Source organism: Podarcis filfolensis (genome assembly GCF_964270895.1).
Source record: "Podarcis filfolensis genome assembly, chromosome: 13".
Classification (NCBI taxonomy): Eukaryota; Metazoa; Chordata; class Lepidosauria; order Squamata; family Lacertidae; genus Podarcis; species Podarcis filfolensis.
Window position 1 is genome coordinate 15585539 of NC_139615.1, and position 15691 is coordinate 15601229.

Below are 15691 nucleotides of genomic sequence, written 5' to 3' on the forward strand. Positions count from 1 at the left end.
AACTAAGAACTCTTTTCTACCCAAGTATGTCTTGCCTATAAAAAAACCCCACCCAGGCCCTTCTTATTTTCAATACTAAGTGTCTCTGTGTGCGACTGCAACCAAGGTGAGCTTGCTCTCCTAGCAAGGACTCGGTATGCAGTCTGTTTCCATGCTGTGTGCTAACTCTGCAGAGCATAATCAACACATTTTATTTTCAAGAAGCATTTGAAGGCCGATCTCTTTACCTCCTCCTGTGATTGGTGTTATGTACTGAAGTTCTCACCCTGGGCCAGCAGGGGGATACTGTAGATAGTTTTCACTCAGGTCCACATATGCAAATAAGGAATTGAAAGTGACGTTCAGTGACTGGATAGTTACAGAAAGTGGTTACTGTTGCTTGTAGTTGAGCTCTATATAAGCAGGTTGGCTGAACCCTTCAGTTCAGTTCTGTTCTGGCCTGTGAATAAACAAGAGCTGTTTGAAGAATCGCTGTGTCGTCTGATATGTTCACCCACAACTTAACAATTGGCTTCCGTTATGCCCTTTCCCTGTGCACAGTCTCTTATTGGGGCCAAGCTAGATGTGATATTGTGTGAAAGCAATTAACACGTACATTAAAAAATAAATAAATAACCACCTGGGAGAGAGGGAGGGAGAGCAGGAATAGAACCACAGCCACACTCTGCCACAACGATCCCTGTCTGAAGCTGCTCTTAGCCCTGTTGCTGCCAGTGGACGCTTCTCTCTCAGGATTAGTAGTAGCTCTGAGAGGTGATCTTTCATTGGGGTCACAGCAGGGAAATGAAAGGATTAACCCTTCCCGGCACACTGCAGAGCTGTTTCAAAGGGTTGAAGTCGCCATGGGTTGTATCCAGCTAAGTTCTACTCAGCGTAGAAATGGATGGATCCAGGTAAGGCTTAGCACTGCACAACCTCCGCCCCCCCCTCCGAATTTTAATTGTTTCCTTACAAGTCAACCATGGTACAAAATTGGACCTTAAATTGTAACACCAAGGCTGAGACTGCCATCTTGAGCTCATAGATGAAATAAGATTTAACTGGGGGACTCATGTTCACTAGGACAGTAAACATCATTGTCAGGCCCCAGGAGGTTGATTGAGGTCCGTTTAATTCAGGATATGTGTTTTGGTTGTATTGCCTCATTGCTTTTAGAGAATGGTCTTAGCTCATCTTCCCACTGTGTCTATTTTTTTAAAAAAATAATGTCATACTAATGCTGCTTTAAATGCTGTTCCTTCTTCTGGTTATTGATCGTTAAATGTTGGGGTCATTTTAATGCCAAATATATTTGCCGCCTTGAAATTTGGTTAAAGGAAGTTGGAGAGGGTATAACTATGTTAATAAGTTACACGCCTCCCGGCAGGGTCACCTTGTTTCCCTCCAAACGCTTCGTGGGGATCCTGGCAGCAGCTTTGGCCGTTTTGGGGCAGCACTCTGCGCTTTAGGGGACATAAGCGGGGATGGCTTTGCAGATGTGGCGATAGGAGCCCCCATGGAGGATGAAGATCGTGGGGCCATTTACATCTTCCTAGGAGAAGCAGGCAGGCTGAAAAAACACCACAGCCAGGTGAGCCTGAGGGTCAAAAGTGCATATATTGGAACAGCAAGTGCATATATTGTCTGCTTGTGTGTGGCAAGGTGGTCCAATGGTTAAAGAGCTAGGGCAGGGATGGGGAATGTGTGACCCTCCTGATGCTGGACTACAACTCCCATCGTCTCTGACCAATGGCCATGCTGGCTGGGGGGGGGGGAGCACAGGTTTCCTATTCCTGATGTAGGCAATGCAAATTCAGTCCCTCCACATCTCTCCATTGGATTCTTATGAGCCGATTCCTGAATCAATCTCCACTGATCATTGATGAAATGGGAACAGTAAAGCAACAGAGTTGTTGGAACGCAATTGCAGCCAGGTCTGGATAGAAACCCAGTTCAATACATGATCTCAATAACCGCTCCCTTTTTGGATGACAGATGTGATGCCCCCCCTCCCAATTTTGGGCCCAGATAATCTTTGCACAGATTAATGCAGAATCTGTACTTCTATAATTAAATAATAATAATAATAATAGATGTGACAACTTGCATCCAGTAACTAAACAGAACATTTTATAAATTCTGGCTGTTGTGGTGTGGGCGCGCACACACACACGTACAAAAATTGTGTGCTTCTTTTTTCAAAACTATTATAGTTTGCCCTATGCAGATTTAATTAATGAATCGTTTAAAGGACTTAAAACGGCATTGATTAATTGGCTAATATTTTCTTAATTGGGTCTAAAACAAATGCGTTGGAGAAATGGGCAGGCGGAATTGCTGAACTGAGGGTGTGTCTACCTCATCTGCTGAGGATCCCTAACCTTCCTTGTTCCCCTATTTTCTCTTTCTCTCCACCTCAACATATTTAGCGGATTGCTGCCAAGTCTCTCTCCCTGGTGCTCTATTATTTCGGACAGTCCATCCAAGGAAGAATGGATCTGAGCGAGGATGGACTGACTGACCTGGCTGTTGGGGCGCTAGGAAGTGCAGTGCTGCTTCGGTAAGAATGGGCGAGGGCGGTAATGGGTGTGGATTGTGGGTAGGCCACAAAGGGTGAGACATAATTTGTGTTCTCCAACTGCCTCGAAATTCTGCATCCTGAATTACATTTTAAAAACCTGTGCAAACCTGTTGTGTGTACTCTGGCCAACTAGCCGTCAGTTTGGTTCACCCTAATTGCCTGCATTTTTCTGAGCATGGCTTGGCCTGCTGTGACAATTGCTACACCTTCCTGCCAGCTGTGATGTGTGGAAGTGTGGATACGTTAGCTCAGGAGTCAGCAAACTAAGGCCTGGGGGTCGGATGCGGCCCCCCAGGCTCATAAATCCGGCCCACGGATCCTGCCACCCACTCGGTCAGTCCCCGTGTGCTGTGGACGCCTTGCCACGCGGGGACTGACTTCTGCGACACTGGCACGGCTTCTGGGTAGGAAGCTCCTGCCACCAATCCGAAGCCGCGGACGGCTCTGGGCAGGTGGCGACGCTGGTGTGGCTTCGAATTGGCTACAGGAAGTTCCTGCAGCCAATCTGAAACCTCTTCGCCTGCGGCTGAGGTAAACCCGGCGTGGCCATGGACAGAGAGGCTGGCGGGCAGGCGGCAGGTCTGGGCCGCGCCATGGGCATTGTGAAGGGCGCATCGCGGGGCTTCATCCAGAGCTTCGTACACCTGCTGGCCCTGCGCCTGGCACCCGGCTCGGTGCTGCTGCTGGTGGCACACTCAGCGGCCACGCTGGAGCAGCTGGAGGGCAAGCTGTGTGTGGCCTGCCCGCCAACCTGGCCTCAGACAATGGACCGCAGCGCGTGGTGCACATCTTCTGGGAGCTCTGCAGGGACGGGCTGATGGAGCAGCTGCTGCTCGTCAACAACGCCAGTGAGCAGGCAGAGCAGAGATATGCTCCTGAGCATGTGCAGAGTGCGTTCCTCCTCCAGGTCCGGAGGCAGCTGTGGGACCAGCTTGCATGGTATTTATATTTTTCAAAATATAGCCCAGCCCCCCACAAGGTCTGAGGAACAGTGGACCGGCCCCCTGATGAAAAAGCTTGCTGACCCCTGCGTTAGCTGGAGTCTGTAGATGCTGAAAGACCAAGCGTGCTGAATATGAAGCACAGAGACCTATGTGGAGTCTGAGTGGGGCACTTCCTGCTCCAGGAAGTTAATGTGGGGCTGGGTTCCAGACTGGGCCAGATCCAGGACTGCTGGCAATTTGGACAGCTGCTGGTTTGAACAGGCCTCCCCTTTGATCCCCTGCCTCCCAGATCTCGGCCTGTTTTCACAATCAACTCTTCGCTGACTTTCTCGCATCGCTGGATCCCCTTGGATGACCCTAAGTGTGGAAGTGGGAATGTTTCGGGAATTGCCCCCCGTGGGAAAGCCAGTCTTTGCTTCACCCTAAAACTCATCAGCACAAAATGGACCCACGGTAAAGGCACCATCTCACTTCTCCTTTTGCTTAGTTATTTTTCTCATTCTTTTATGAGTCCTCTCAGTGTTATTTATTTTTTGTGGACTTGTTTGTTCCTTTCCCCTCACTTATTCTCTGCAGCTGCTCATTATCTTATCATTTTTCTTTAGATCCCATTCTCACAGCCTGACTCTTGTTGCTTATTTTCTCACTTGTTTTTCTTATCCATTCCCTCTTGCGTTAAAAATTATGTTTAAGATCAACAATTCTTTCTGTCTTTCAGTTTCTCAGTGATTCTCTCATTAAATTCATAGTGTCTCCAGAGACCCGTTTAGCGCAGGAATGGGGAGCCCCTGGGCCTCCAGATGTTGCTGATCCACAACTCCCATCAGCCCTAGCAAGCATGGCTATGGGTCAGGAATGATGAGAGCTGGAGTTCAGTACATCTTGGACAGCCAAAATGTTTAGTTCGTTCTGCTCCTGTGATCCAATTTGTTTGTATGTTTTGGAAAGAAAATAGGTGCCCCGCAAGCTGCGATCTCATTTACTCTCTGGTCTGATGCTAAGCAGTCTCCATCACGCCTGACGCTAGAAAATGAGGCTTCCACGTTCTCAGACACCATCCTGGTTGGAACTGAGCCAATCTGCGTCAAAAAGATTCTCCATGCTCCGGTAGGTTGAAATATGGCGCCTTGGGTAATTGTAGTTGTGTGTGTGTGTGGCAGTGCTAGGAATATCTAATGCAGAATTATCTCAGCACCTCACCAGACTTTGGCTCCCAGAATCCTTTGGTAGAAGCCATGACAGCTACAATGGTCTAAAAGTGATACAGTGGTACCTCAGGTTAAGTACTTAATTCGTTCCGGAGGTCCATTCTTAACCTGAAACTGTTCTTAACCTGAAGCACCACTTTAGCTAATGGGGCCTCCTGCTGCCGCTGTGCCGCCGGAGCACGATTTCTGTTCTCATCCTGAAACAAAGTTCTTAACCCGAGGTACTATTTATGGGTTAGCGGAGTCTGTAACCTGAAGCGTATGTAACCTGAAGCGCATGTAACCCGAGGTACCACTGTACAGTAAATGACCTACCTGTTGGAGAAACACTGATTTTTGGAAGCTCACAGTATTTAGAAACATTACTGTGGGAATGATCACTGCATTTTCAGGGAGAAATGTATTGGCTGGGTGGAAACTTGTGATTCCCTTTTTTTTTTTTTACTGTCTTCCAGCTCTGCCTGGATGATTCCTTCTCTCCACTTGCGCTGCGGGCGGATGTTACGGCTGAGGGGGAACCAGATGCCTCTGCAAGGAACCTACGCCCTGTCCTGGACCCTGGAACTAATTTGTCCACTGAGATCGAGGTCTTATTTCCTGGCTATTTCCCTTCAAGCCCATCTCCCTAGGACAAGGCTCCTCCATCAAAGGAACGGCTCATCCCAGAGTACTTAGTACAGAGGGCTTTGTTGACTGGGCAGCCGTCAAATGTTCTAAATAAAGGAACCTTGCTTAATCTAAGCAGATCTAGGCCTGGTCAGTGCCTGGGTGGTGGAACCTTGTGCGTGCCACAGGGAAAGTATTATAAATGTAATAATAAATACTGAACGCACAGTGGAAATAGAAATCAGCTACTTTGTTGCCTTAGTTTGTTTAACAATGATGACCAAAAGAAATACAGTGGTACCTTGGTTCTCAAACTCCTTGGTACTCAAACAACTTGGAACCCAAACACTGCAAACCCGGAAGTAAGTGTTCTGGTTTGTGAACTTTTTTGAGGAGCCAAACTTGCTCCGGTTTGAGTGCCATACTTCCATTTTGAGTGTTACGCTGAGTTCTGTCTGTTTTTGTTTTTGTGACTGCGTGGAACCCAGTTCAGCTACTGCAGTACATTGTTTACTGCTTTCATTTTATGGATCAGTAGTCTCATTAGATAGTAAAACTCTTGTTAAATTGCTGTTTTAGGGGTTGTTTTTAAAAGTTTGGAACGGATTAATCCATACTGCATTACTTTCTATGGGAAAGTGCACCTTGGTTTTGGAGCGCTTTGGTTTTGGAACAGACTTCTGGAACGGATTAAGTTTGAGAATCCAAGGTACCACTGTAGATGAAAAGATAAGGGGGAAAACATTCTCACAGAGAACTTGTATGCTTCTGTAGACGGTACCGAAATATTTATTTATTAATTAAAACGTCCCAACCACGCTTCATTCAAATATATCTCAGCACAAAAACCCAAAATGCAATAAAAGCAAAACGTGACCCTGGTCTGGCCCAAGCAGTGACCCCAGCCAGGAGGCCTCTGTTGGCCACAGAGACCTGGGCTCCCAGGGTCACGTACTGGTAATCCCATTTCAATAATCAGTCAGGAAAGTCAGACCAAGGAGAAGCCACATTGCAGCAGGGGCAAAGCCAAACAACCTGAGCTTAGAGTCCAGGGGGCAGGGGCAGGCCAAGCAGAGTTATGGTTGCAATGAGGTTAGCCAAACAAAGTGAGAGGGCAGATCCAGATAAGCAAACTCGCGCAAGCTAGGAGAGGTCCCAGTAATCCAAGCAGGTAGCACCATGGATAGCTCCAAGTAGCCTCCCGGTAGGAAACCAGCCAAGACCTTGGAACACCCTCGGATGCTCATTTCCTTTTATATTGCCAGGTTCCCTTCAAGCAAGACTGCGGCCCCGATAAAATTTGTGTATCTGATCTTCGAATCTCCTTTAACTTTTCAGGGTGAGTAGCCTATTTTGTGCCTACGAGGGCCATCCCAATATTTTTTTGCTGCCCTTAGATGCTGTGCCTCCGGACCCCTTCCCAGCTGGTTGGAGCGCGGTGCTGATAGCACCAAGGTAGCAGGTTCAATCCCCGTATGGGGCAGCTGCATCTTCCTGCATCGCAGGGCCAACTCTGCAAAGGCTATGATTCCAGTGGTGCCCTGCCACTGACCTTCACCGAGGCAGCAATGCTTCTGAACATCACAGGAAGGGAGAGTAGTGCTGTTGTGCTCAGGCCCTGCTTGTGGGTTTTCCCCGGGCATCTGGTTGGCCACTGGGAGAATAGAATGCTGGATGTGGAGGGTGACTGGCCTGATCCAACAGGACCCTTCCAATGCTCTTACACGGAAACAGGAGCCAAGATGTGCAACCCTGCTATTCTCTCGGAGGTTGCATGGGATGTTGGGTTGTGACTCTCAGCGAGTATGGAGCAGTGTACGAGCCAAGAAATAGACCAGAACATGTGGGAGCGACACTCTTTAATCATGTGCTTGCCGGTTACTTTAATGTGAAACCTGAGTGTTTCTCCCAGAATTCCCCATACACCAGGGATCCTGAGAGCTTCTTGGCTCACACAGATTATTGGCTTTTTTCAGGCACCTTGAGCTGAAGAGTGGGAGTCAGGTGATCTGCTTCACCAGCTAGGACAAAGTGACATTGATCATTAGGTCAAATTCTTTACCATGGTTTTCTTACAACTCTAGTGGTGTGACTGTGCCCATTTTACAGAGTGAGAAACAGAGGTGAAGAGACAGAGAGACTTGGGAACATAGGAAGCTGCCTTATGTTGAGTCAGGCCATTGGTCCATCCACCTAAGAATTGTCTACACTGACAGGCAGGGTTTTGGACAGGGTTTTGTCTCAGCCCTACCTGGGGATTGAACTTGGGACCTTCTGCATGCAAGGCAGATGCTTTAACCACTGAGCCATGTTGCCCAAAGGGAACTTCCAGCTTGCCCAGCGTCTAACTAGTGAGTTCCTGGAGACTGAGCAAACGTTTCTCTCAATAAATTTCAGGTCAAAAGGTCTTAAACTGAGTCCAAATTTCATACTGAACTTAACACTAAAACTAGAAAACGTGGGAGAGGCAGCATACAACCCGCACCTTTCATTTTACTACTCTTCTGTTTTGTCCTTCCGAGGGCATTCCGTTCTTCAGGTGAGTTGGATGAATAATTAGGGGGTGGGGGAGAGTAGAAGATTGGGAAAGGTTGGAGGCAGAGGATGCCAGGGAAGACAACTGAAAACTTGTGGGCAAGGAGATGAGTGTCTGATAATAAGAAGAAGATATAGGCCCAGCTACCAATCTGTTGTTTTTAAATCCCTCCTATATATATATATATGAAACCAAAAATAGTTTCTGGAGACTTAAGCCCTGAGCATATTACCTGGAGATAAAGCAGAGGTTTGGTGGCCAGCTGTCATGTATGATCTAGTTGAAATTCCTGCATTGCAGGGGTTGGGATGGGATAACCTTTGCGATCCCTTCTAACTCTACAATTCTATGAAAGTTACAGAGACTTGTATCTTTTCCAAGGGAGGGGAAAGGAGCTTGTGAGGGGCAACTCTGAAGAGTGGAAGGGAAGTTGACCCAAGGGGGAAAGGCTAAGCAGTCCCCTTGGTCCCTGGTTCAAGACTGCAGCCTCCCTTGACTGCTGTTCGTTTAAACAACCAAGACCCCTTGAAAAAATGTGCATGTGACCCCATGCAGTTTTGCCCAAGGTGGAGGTGATGGGGAGCCTCATCTGTCTTAAGCCTTCTTGCCTGTTCGTTCTGTTTTCTGCTACTTTGTGGTAAAGAACAGAAATCTCTATTCCTCCTCTGTTTTACTTACGATGATTCATACACCCCCTCCATCCCTCATTCAGTCCAATTGGCGTCTCTCCCCGGCTTGCCAAATGCATGGACCCCAAGGAAATGCGTCAGTTCGCCACAGCTCCTGCCGCTTCAACCCTCCAGTCCTCAAGGGAGGCACCCAGGTAATGAGTGGAAGTGGAAGCCTGAGAAAATCAATGTGCGAGTGAAATGGAATAATTGGGCTATGAGTGAGACATTGAAAAAGAGAGAGAAAGAGAGAGAGAAAGTTTTAAGAATGTGAAAAAGGTACAAGAAAGAGAACAGGGTGTTAGATTGTGGTATGTGATGCAGTTATAGGCAGGGCTGCTGGTGTTCCCCAAAAGCACAGAATTCAGCAGTGCTCTTTCCATTTTGGTTCTTAACCCCACGCCACCCCCTTTCTCGTCCATATGCCGGGATAGGGGATCATGACACTGGATGGCGTGTGTGGTGACATCTAAGAAGCCAGAGAAGGCTGTCAGATTTGAATAGTATGAGTAGTCTTTTGCCTTTCCCTGTAACTGGTAGAAGCCAAATCAGTTATGTAAAATAAGCCAAAGGGAGCAGATCTGTTGTGCCTGTGCAATTCATACAGGTTGCGGATTTTGGGTTACTGCCAGGGCCAACTCAATAGGGTGGTGAGGTCAGATGTTTGCTGGCACTCCAAGACCAGCAGAGGGCTCAGCTCCCTGACAGGCCCTCCAGTTTCTTCACTTTGCACAGGGAATTCAAGAAGCTCAGGAGCAGCACTGAGGGAATATTTGCACACCATGCGTCTTCCAAGTTAAAGGGAGCCATGGAAATCGTGGAACTGGTTACCTGGCTTAACACAATATTTAATTTGGGGGTGCTGGGACGATGGGACGCAGAGAGCACACTTTCCTGTTGATATCAGGACTTTTGACTCTGAACCAGTGGCTTCATTGGGATTTTGAACTGTCTCCCCCTCATTCTAGCCAACTCTCAAGACTTAAATGATCCAACACTGGTTTGATTCTACTGAGAATGTCCAACAGTCAAGAAATTATCAGTTTTAAGATGAGAATAAATATATCGAGAGGTCCAGCATCTTCTAACCTTCTGGACCTCTGTGATCTATCAGTTGTGCCACCATATTGAAAATGGGCCTTCGGTCTTGCTTTTATTAAAAAGTTTAAGAAAGAATGATGAGGGTGGGTAACAGAGCTGAAATGGAAAACCGTGTGTCTACAGACTCAACCATTTCTGCCTTTTGTTCTCTCAAGGCCGTACTCCAGATTTCCCTCCAGTCCTCAAAAGGCGACTCCTGGAATGACACTTTTGCTTACTTTGACATCCGAGCACACAGGTAGGGGAAGGCACAGCATGTCTCTGTCCGCCTCTGCGCCTTCTTCTTCCCCATCACTAACTCTCCTTTCACTTGTGGCCTTCCAGTGAGAACGAGAACGACACACTGAGCGACAATGAAGCCACAGGCCGGCTACCTGTGGTGCACCGTGTCAACGTCATCGTGAAGGGGTAATTGAACAGCCACATACACTTGTCCCCTACGGAGAGCCATGAGGGAGGGTCAAAAGGAGGCTGTACATTTTGGAGGAGGGTCAAAAGAGGCTGTACATTTTGGACCTTACACATCAAACGGCCTCACATATCAGGAAGGAACCATAGCACAACGGAAATGTGTGTGTTTTGCACTCCAAAGGACCCGAGTTCAGTCTCTAGCATCTCCAGTTGAACAGCAGTGGGGAACTTTAGGCCTGGGGGCCAAATGCTTTTCTGTCTGGCCCTTGGAGGCACACTATCCTCCTTTGCACCCTGTGTGGATTTGCATGGCTGAAATCTTGAACCCTGATAACGCCTCTTGTTTGTCTGGACGAAGGATAGAGGCGGGGGTGTGAGTGTCTGTAGAAACTAGACAATATGCTGTAGATAAAATTTAACGCTGTTGCCCTGCCTACTTTTGTCTAAGACCCCTCCCACTGTTCACATGGGGCCTTTGGGAGGTTCCTCAGAAGGGAATGTAGCCCCCAGGATGAGTAAACCCCCCACCCCCGAGTTAAAAGGGTGCCATACACAGGCGTCACAAAACCTCATGATTCCTCTTGGGAGCAACAAAATTGATCATGTGTTCTAGCTCTCGGGGAAAAATTGCCAGGGGCGGGAAATGCTCACCCCTTGGAGCCACAGAGAGAGTGAAAAATTCAGAGTTTCCTACAGCTGAAAAGTCCCACGATTTGTCATGATTTTTAGCAAATCCAGAGTGCCTTTGCTCTGGCATCTCCCTGATAATTTTGGCAAAATGTTCCGTTTAATCCTGGACGTGATCTCGGTGTCCTATATAAACATTTGTCCTCCCCCAGGCTGGAGTCCACGGCGTACCTCAATTTCTCCACCAAGATGCCAGAGAAGAAGACTCTCACGCATGCCTTTGAGGTAATGTGTCTTCTTCTCCCTTCTGTAGACAACCACACAGTCCAAACACCTGTTCACCCTCCTGTCGTTTCTCCCTGTGTCCGTACTTTAGAGCAAGAATGGGGAACCTGTGGCCTCGAGATGTTGGTAGATAACACTTCCCACCTTCCATGACAGATGGTCATTCTGACTAGGACTGATGGGAACTGGTGTCTAACTCTAGCTGGAGGACCACTGGTTCCCCAGTCCTGCTTTGCAGGAACAAATCTCTTTTAGGCTCATCTCCCAGCCACCCAGCCCTCTAAGATCTGAGGGAGAGGCCTCAATTTCAGTTCCTTCCATTTGCGACCTGACAAAAAATGTTTTGGGTTTTTTTACAACAGTTTTTGACCACCTGATTGATAATTTCTACCATCTTTCCACTGATCTTCCAATGGCGCCCCCCCCCCAATTTCCTCTTCTGTTCTGGCAGGTTAGAAATTTGGACTCGACCGCTACTCCAGTCAATGTGACCTTTGAACTCCCCTTCAACACTGAAGTCGGATTCTCCTGGAATGTAACCCCATCCCACAGGGATGTGGTGAGTAAAAGAGGAAGGGGGCGCTCCAGAGGGGGTGCCTTATAAATTAGAAGTTGTGTGAGGTGGGATTTCTGGACAATTGGGGGTGGGTGGGAGAGGGGATAATGGAATGAGAGTTGAATAGATTTGGAGGGGAGGGTGCTTTGGAGATACATCTTGTTTGTAGCATATATAATTATTACTATTATTATTTAAATGTTTATAATCTGCACTTACTTAAGCTATATGAGAATGGCTTGCAGCATATAAAACAGAAGAAAAGTCAGTCAATATATATCCATAAAACCTAATTAACATCACTAATGCTGGCTGGTTAAAAAGAGAAGCCCACTTTATGAAGGCCTGTCTAAATAGTACAGTTTTTGGAAGACATCTAAAAGAGGGCAGCAACAGTTCCTGAGGAAGTGGTGGGGAGTTCCACAGGGCAGCACCTGCCACACTAAAGCTCAGCTCCTAAGAAAGGCTGTCTGGACCTCAGGGGGATGAGGAACCACCAGAGAATGAAGTGTCCCCTCAAGTGGTCTCTGTGATCAAGGTGGAGTATGAGGGATCAGGCAGTTCTTAAAGTACTTTGGGCCCAAGTTAAATCAGGGCTTTGTGGATTAACACAAGAAATGTGGAGCTGGCAAATCAGCAACAAGCGCAAACTCTCTCAGCAGTGGAATAACATGTTGCCAGTAATTGCCCCTGTGAGGTATTTGGCCTCTGCATTCTGCACACCTTCTGGACCAGATACAAGGGCAGCCCCACAGAAAGCAAGTTACAGAAATCAAACAAAAACCAACAGTGAACTCAGACAAAATGCTACAGTCCGCATACAAGTGGTATCAACAGCTTGGGTGACCTGCAAGCACTTCTGCAAACAACGGCAGCAACAAAACCTCAAGTGGGGACCGGAAACCCCCAGAGGCAGCCCAGGGAGAGCTGGACCAGCTTAGTGGATGTGAATGCTGAACTACTGTTGAGTGAGGGTTGGGGGGCAGAATATCCTGGGAGAGGGCATGGCTGGCTGGCTGGAATACAGGAGTGCCACCTTTACCCCTACAGAATATTGCCTGTTTTCTTCCAGATAAACCAGTCCTCATGTCCGATTCCCTTGCTCAGAACAAGACACAAGACTGAAGACCTCAAAGGACCCATCACAGTAAGAACCTGGTGGAAAATACAGGGTTGGCCGGTGGTTCATAGAAGGGTGTCTCTCTTGCCCAGGACAGACACACAGCTGCCTCTGGAGTGGAAAGGACATTTAGTAACCCCAAGGTTCTCTGTATTTCGTGTTTTGACAGAGAGGGTGCCTTGGGGCCACTGTCTGCTCCAGGTTCCAGTGCCTGATCGCCAATCTCTCTCGGGGAGAGTGGGTCAAGTTCAAGTTTTCGTGGAATTTTAGCATAGATGACATCGCTAGCAAGGTGAGTGGTGCTCCCTTCAAATGGTAAGGAATATGGCTGGAGGGGAAGTTTCCATTGGAAGCTTGGAAAAATAGGACTTTTTTTTTTAAGATTACTTTTCCTAGATCAACCTCCACACCTAACCATTTATTTATCATTTGTATTTCTTTTAAAACATTTATATACTGTTGTATATCGGACAGATTGAAAGCGCTGCACAAAACAGTAAAACAATAAATTAAATTGGACACTCTGAGGCAGCACCTCGCTTTTGGAACCTCCCTGCTGTTGATATTTGGCAAATGTCCTCCTTTTATTGCTGTTCTTTTAATTGATCAAGTTTACCCAGACATATAATTCAGTTGCCTATATCGGTTTAAAAAGTTTAATTGGTTTTGTGTTTTAATTCTAATTAATGTACGTATATTAGATGTGTTTTTTTTTAAAAAAACTTGCTTTATGGGTTATAGCTGTGTTTCTATGCATTGTTTTATATGTACCACGCTTAGAGAGTTCTTTGAGTAAGCAGTGTGTACATTTTTAGAAATAAAACAAAACAATAATATACAACCCATCATAATATTAAAGTCCTAATAATACAGTCATCACAATCATGGACAATGCACAGACCAATATTAGCGCCCTGTGTAAAGTGCTAAGTTTTCAGCATCTTAAAGAATGTATAAACATTCTGGTGGGGTGGAAAATAATGAAACAGCCCTCATTTGCATTTAGCTGGCTATGGGTGTCTCCCTGTAGCTGACAGCCTTTCTCAACCTGTGGGTCCCCAGAAGTTGTTGAACTACAACTCCCGTCACCCCTAGCTAGCAAGGCCAGAGCTCAGGGATGATGGGTGTTGTAGTCCAACAACAGCTGGGGACCCACAGGTTGAGAACCACTGCATGTAGCAGGTACAGAGAAGCTTTGGCCCTCCAGATGTTGCTGAAGTCTTGGCCAGGTTTGCTAAGACTGATGGGAGTTGTAGTTCAGCAACATCTGGAAGGCCTGAAGAGTCCTCACTCTTGCCCGACAGAGTTGTGCCAGGGAGAGGGGAGACGTGGACGACCAAATGTTATTGATCTGTTTAATTTGCCTATCGATCCTACAGCTGACGGCCCAGAAACTCCATCTTCGGAGCGAAGCCTCTGCGGTGGTTGATGAGACCAGGTTTTTTCAGCCAGAAGAATTTCAGTTCAGTCAGGTAAACTTGCAGGACATGGTTATGTCAAGGACGTTGGACGCGCTGTGTGTGCCTCACCGTGCAAATAGTGGAGCTGGTTACTGAGCACAGTTGCATTGAATCATAGAAATGTAGACTCAAAAGAATTGTAGCGTTTGAAGGGATCTCCAAGGTCATATCTAGTCCAATCCCTTGCAGTGCAGGAATCAGAGCCAAATAATCCCCAACAGATGGCCACCCAATTTTTGTTTAAAAACCTCTAATGAAGAAGAATGCACCACCTTCCAATGCCTTGTGGGCCTCAAAAACCTGTTTTCAGTGCCCTGGAATGTATGAAGTAACATTAGGGGTGCCTCTGAGGATGTGCAGAGTTCTTACTCGGCACAATCAGCCTTCCCAAACACCACACAATAAGGTATCACTTTCCCTGATACGCTTTGGTGACATTTAAACACCTGAACATACTAGCAAATTTCTTTTTTGGGGGGGTGGGATCAAGTCTGGCCCAGAGGATTTGAGGGGCACTGCTTATCGTTATGGGCAAGAAATCTGAGTGCCTTTCCTCTCCTTTGCAGATTAGCACTGAAGTTGAGCTGATTTCACCATTCAATCCCATCCCCATCATCGTTGGCAGCAGCATTGGAGGAATCCTGCTCTTAGCCATCATCGTTGCAGTCCTGTTTAAGGTAGGCATCTCTCACTTTTGCCATCAGACAGACCTTAGAAGAGATATGGGATGCCCTGGCAAGACTTAAACCTCTCTCTCTTCCCCCTTTCCAGTTTGGATTCTTCAAACGCAATCGAGTGTCCCTAGCAGATGAAATTGCGTCAGAACCAGCTGGGCCCGGGGAACAAACTCCTCAAGCAACCAACTAGCTTACAAGGGAAGGAGGAATCATGTGGATCTGGGAGGCAGGACCTAAGGATTCCCTGGTGGAGAGGAATGGGATTTGAGAGGAGTCGTCTGGGATCCAGGTAGAATGCTAAACTTAAGAAATGTTTTGAAGGAAATGCAAAGTCTGCCTGGGTACACCCTAGCAATTTTGGCTGCTTCCGGACAGATGGCTCCTAGCACCAATAAATCATTGCTGTTCTGCTGTAATCTACAAGAGGAGTTGCAAACTGATTTCTACGTTAATTGGGTTATTTCAAGTCGCCTGAGTTGCCGTTTAAAAACAAGAATTCTGAGTGTTCCTTAAAAACAACACAAATAAAAATGGCTTATTTATTTATATAGCACTGAAGTTTAATTTGTTTATAGGCGTGATTGCTCATTGCTACTCACATGAATTGTCAGAAATTAAAAGGTTGTGTTCCTCATTAGCCATGCTTTGGAGTAGACCCGTTGAAGTTAATTAATACGACTAACTTGGGTCCATTGATCTCAGCGGGTTTACTCTGTGTAAACCTTAGTTGGATGTGTTTAATGTTTGTGTTGGATCAGAAGCGTTTGATAAGAGAAAACAATGTTGCTAAAACACTAGTGAGTGGAAAGTTATGGGGTTTTTGGGAGGGGGGATATCAGCATAGTGCTAGACCACTTGTTAATTTAAGCAGTACTTAAATTAGGGGGAAAAGATGGGAGGCGGCTTTGGGAAAACTCTTATTACAATATGCA

The 15691-nt window shown here is 46.8% G+C and overlaps 1 protein-coding gene across 2 annotated transcripts in view; it reads left to right on the forward strand.

Annotated features, from left to right (window-relative positions):
• LOC310748333 (integrin alpha-X-like) overlaps positions 1-15312 on the forward strand; it is a 28960-nt gene extending 13648 nt beyond the window's left edge. For both annotated transcript variants that reach the window (XM_083584041.1, XM_083584042.1), the window contains exons 14-30: positions 1367-1570; positions 2409-2539; positions 3794-3957; positions 4460-4611; positions 5168-5299; positions 6584-6657; positions 7716-7857; positions 8567-8677; positions 9779-9861; positions 9948-10031; positions 10874-10946; positions 11398-11505; positions 12575-12649; positions 12792-12914; positions 14002-14094; positions 14649-14759; positions 14854-15312. In XM_083584041.1, the coding sequence (XP_083440167.1) occupies positions 1367-1570; positions 2409-2539; positions 3794-3957; positions 4460-4611; positions 5168-5299; positions 6584-6657; positions 7716-7857; positions 8567-8677; positions 9779-9861; positions 9948-10031; positions 10874-10946; positions 11398-11505; positions 12575-12649; positions 12792-12914; positions 14002-14094; positions 14649-14759; positions 14854-14949 (1956 nt within the window). In that variant the 3' untranslated portion in view covers positions 14950-15312. The remainder of the gene's footprint in view (positions 1-1366; positions 1571-2408; positions 2540-3793; positions 3958-4459; positions 4612-5167; positions 5300-6583; positions 6658-7715; positions 7858-8566; positions 8678-9778; positions 9862-9947; positions 10032-10873; positions 10947-11397; positions 11506-12574; positions 12650-12791; positions 12915-14001; positions 14095-14648; positions 14760-14853) is intronic.
• The last annotated feature ends 379 nt before the right edge of the window (positions 15313-15691 follow it).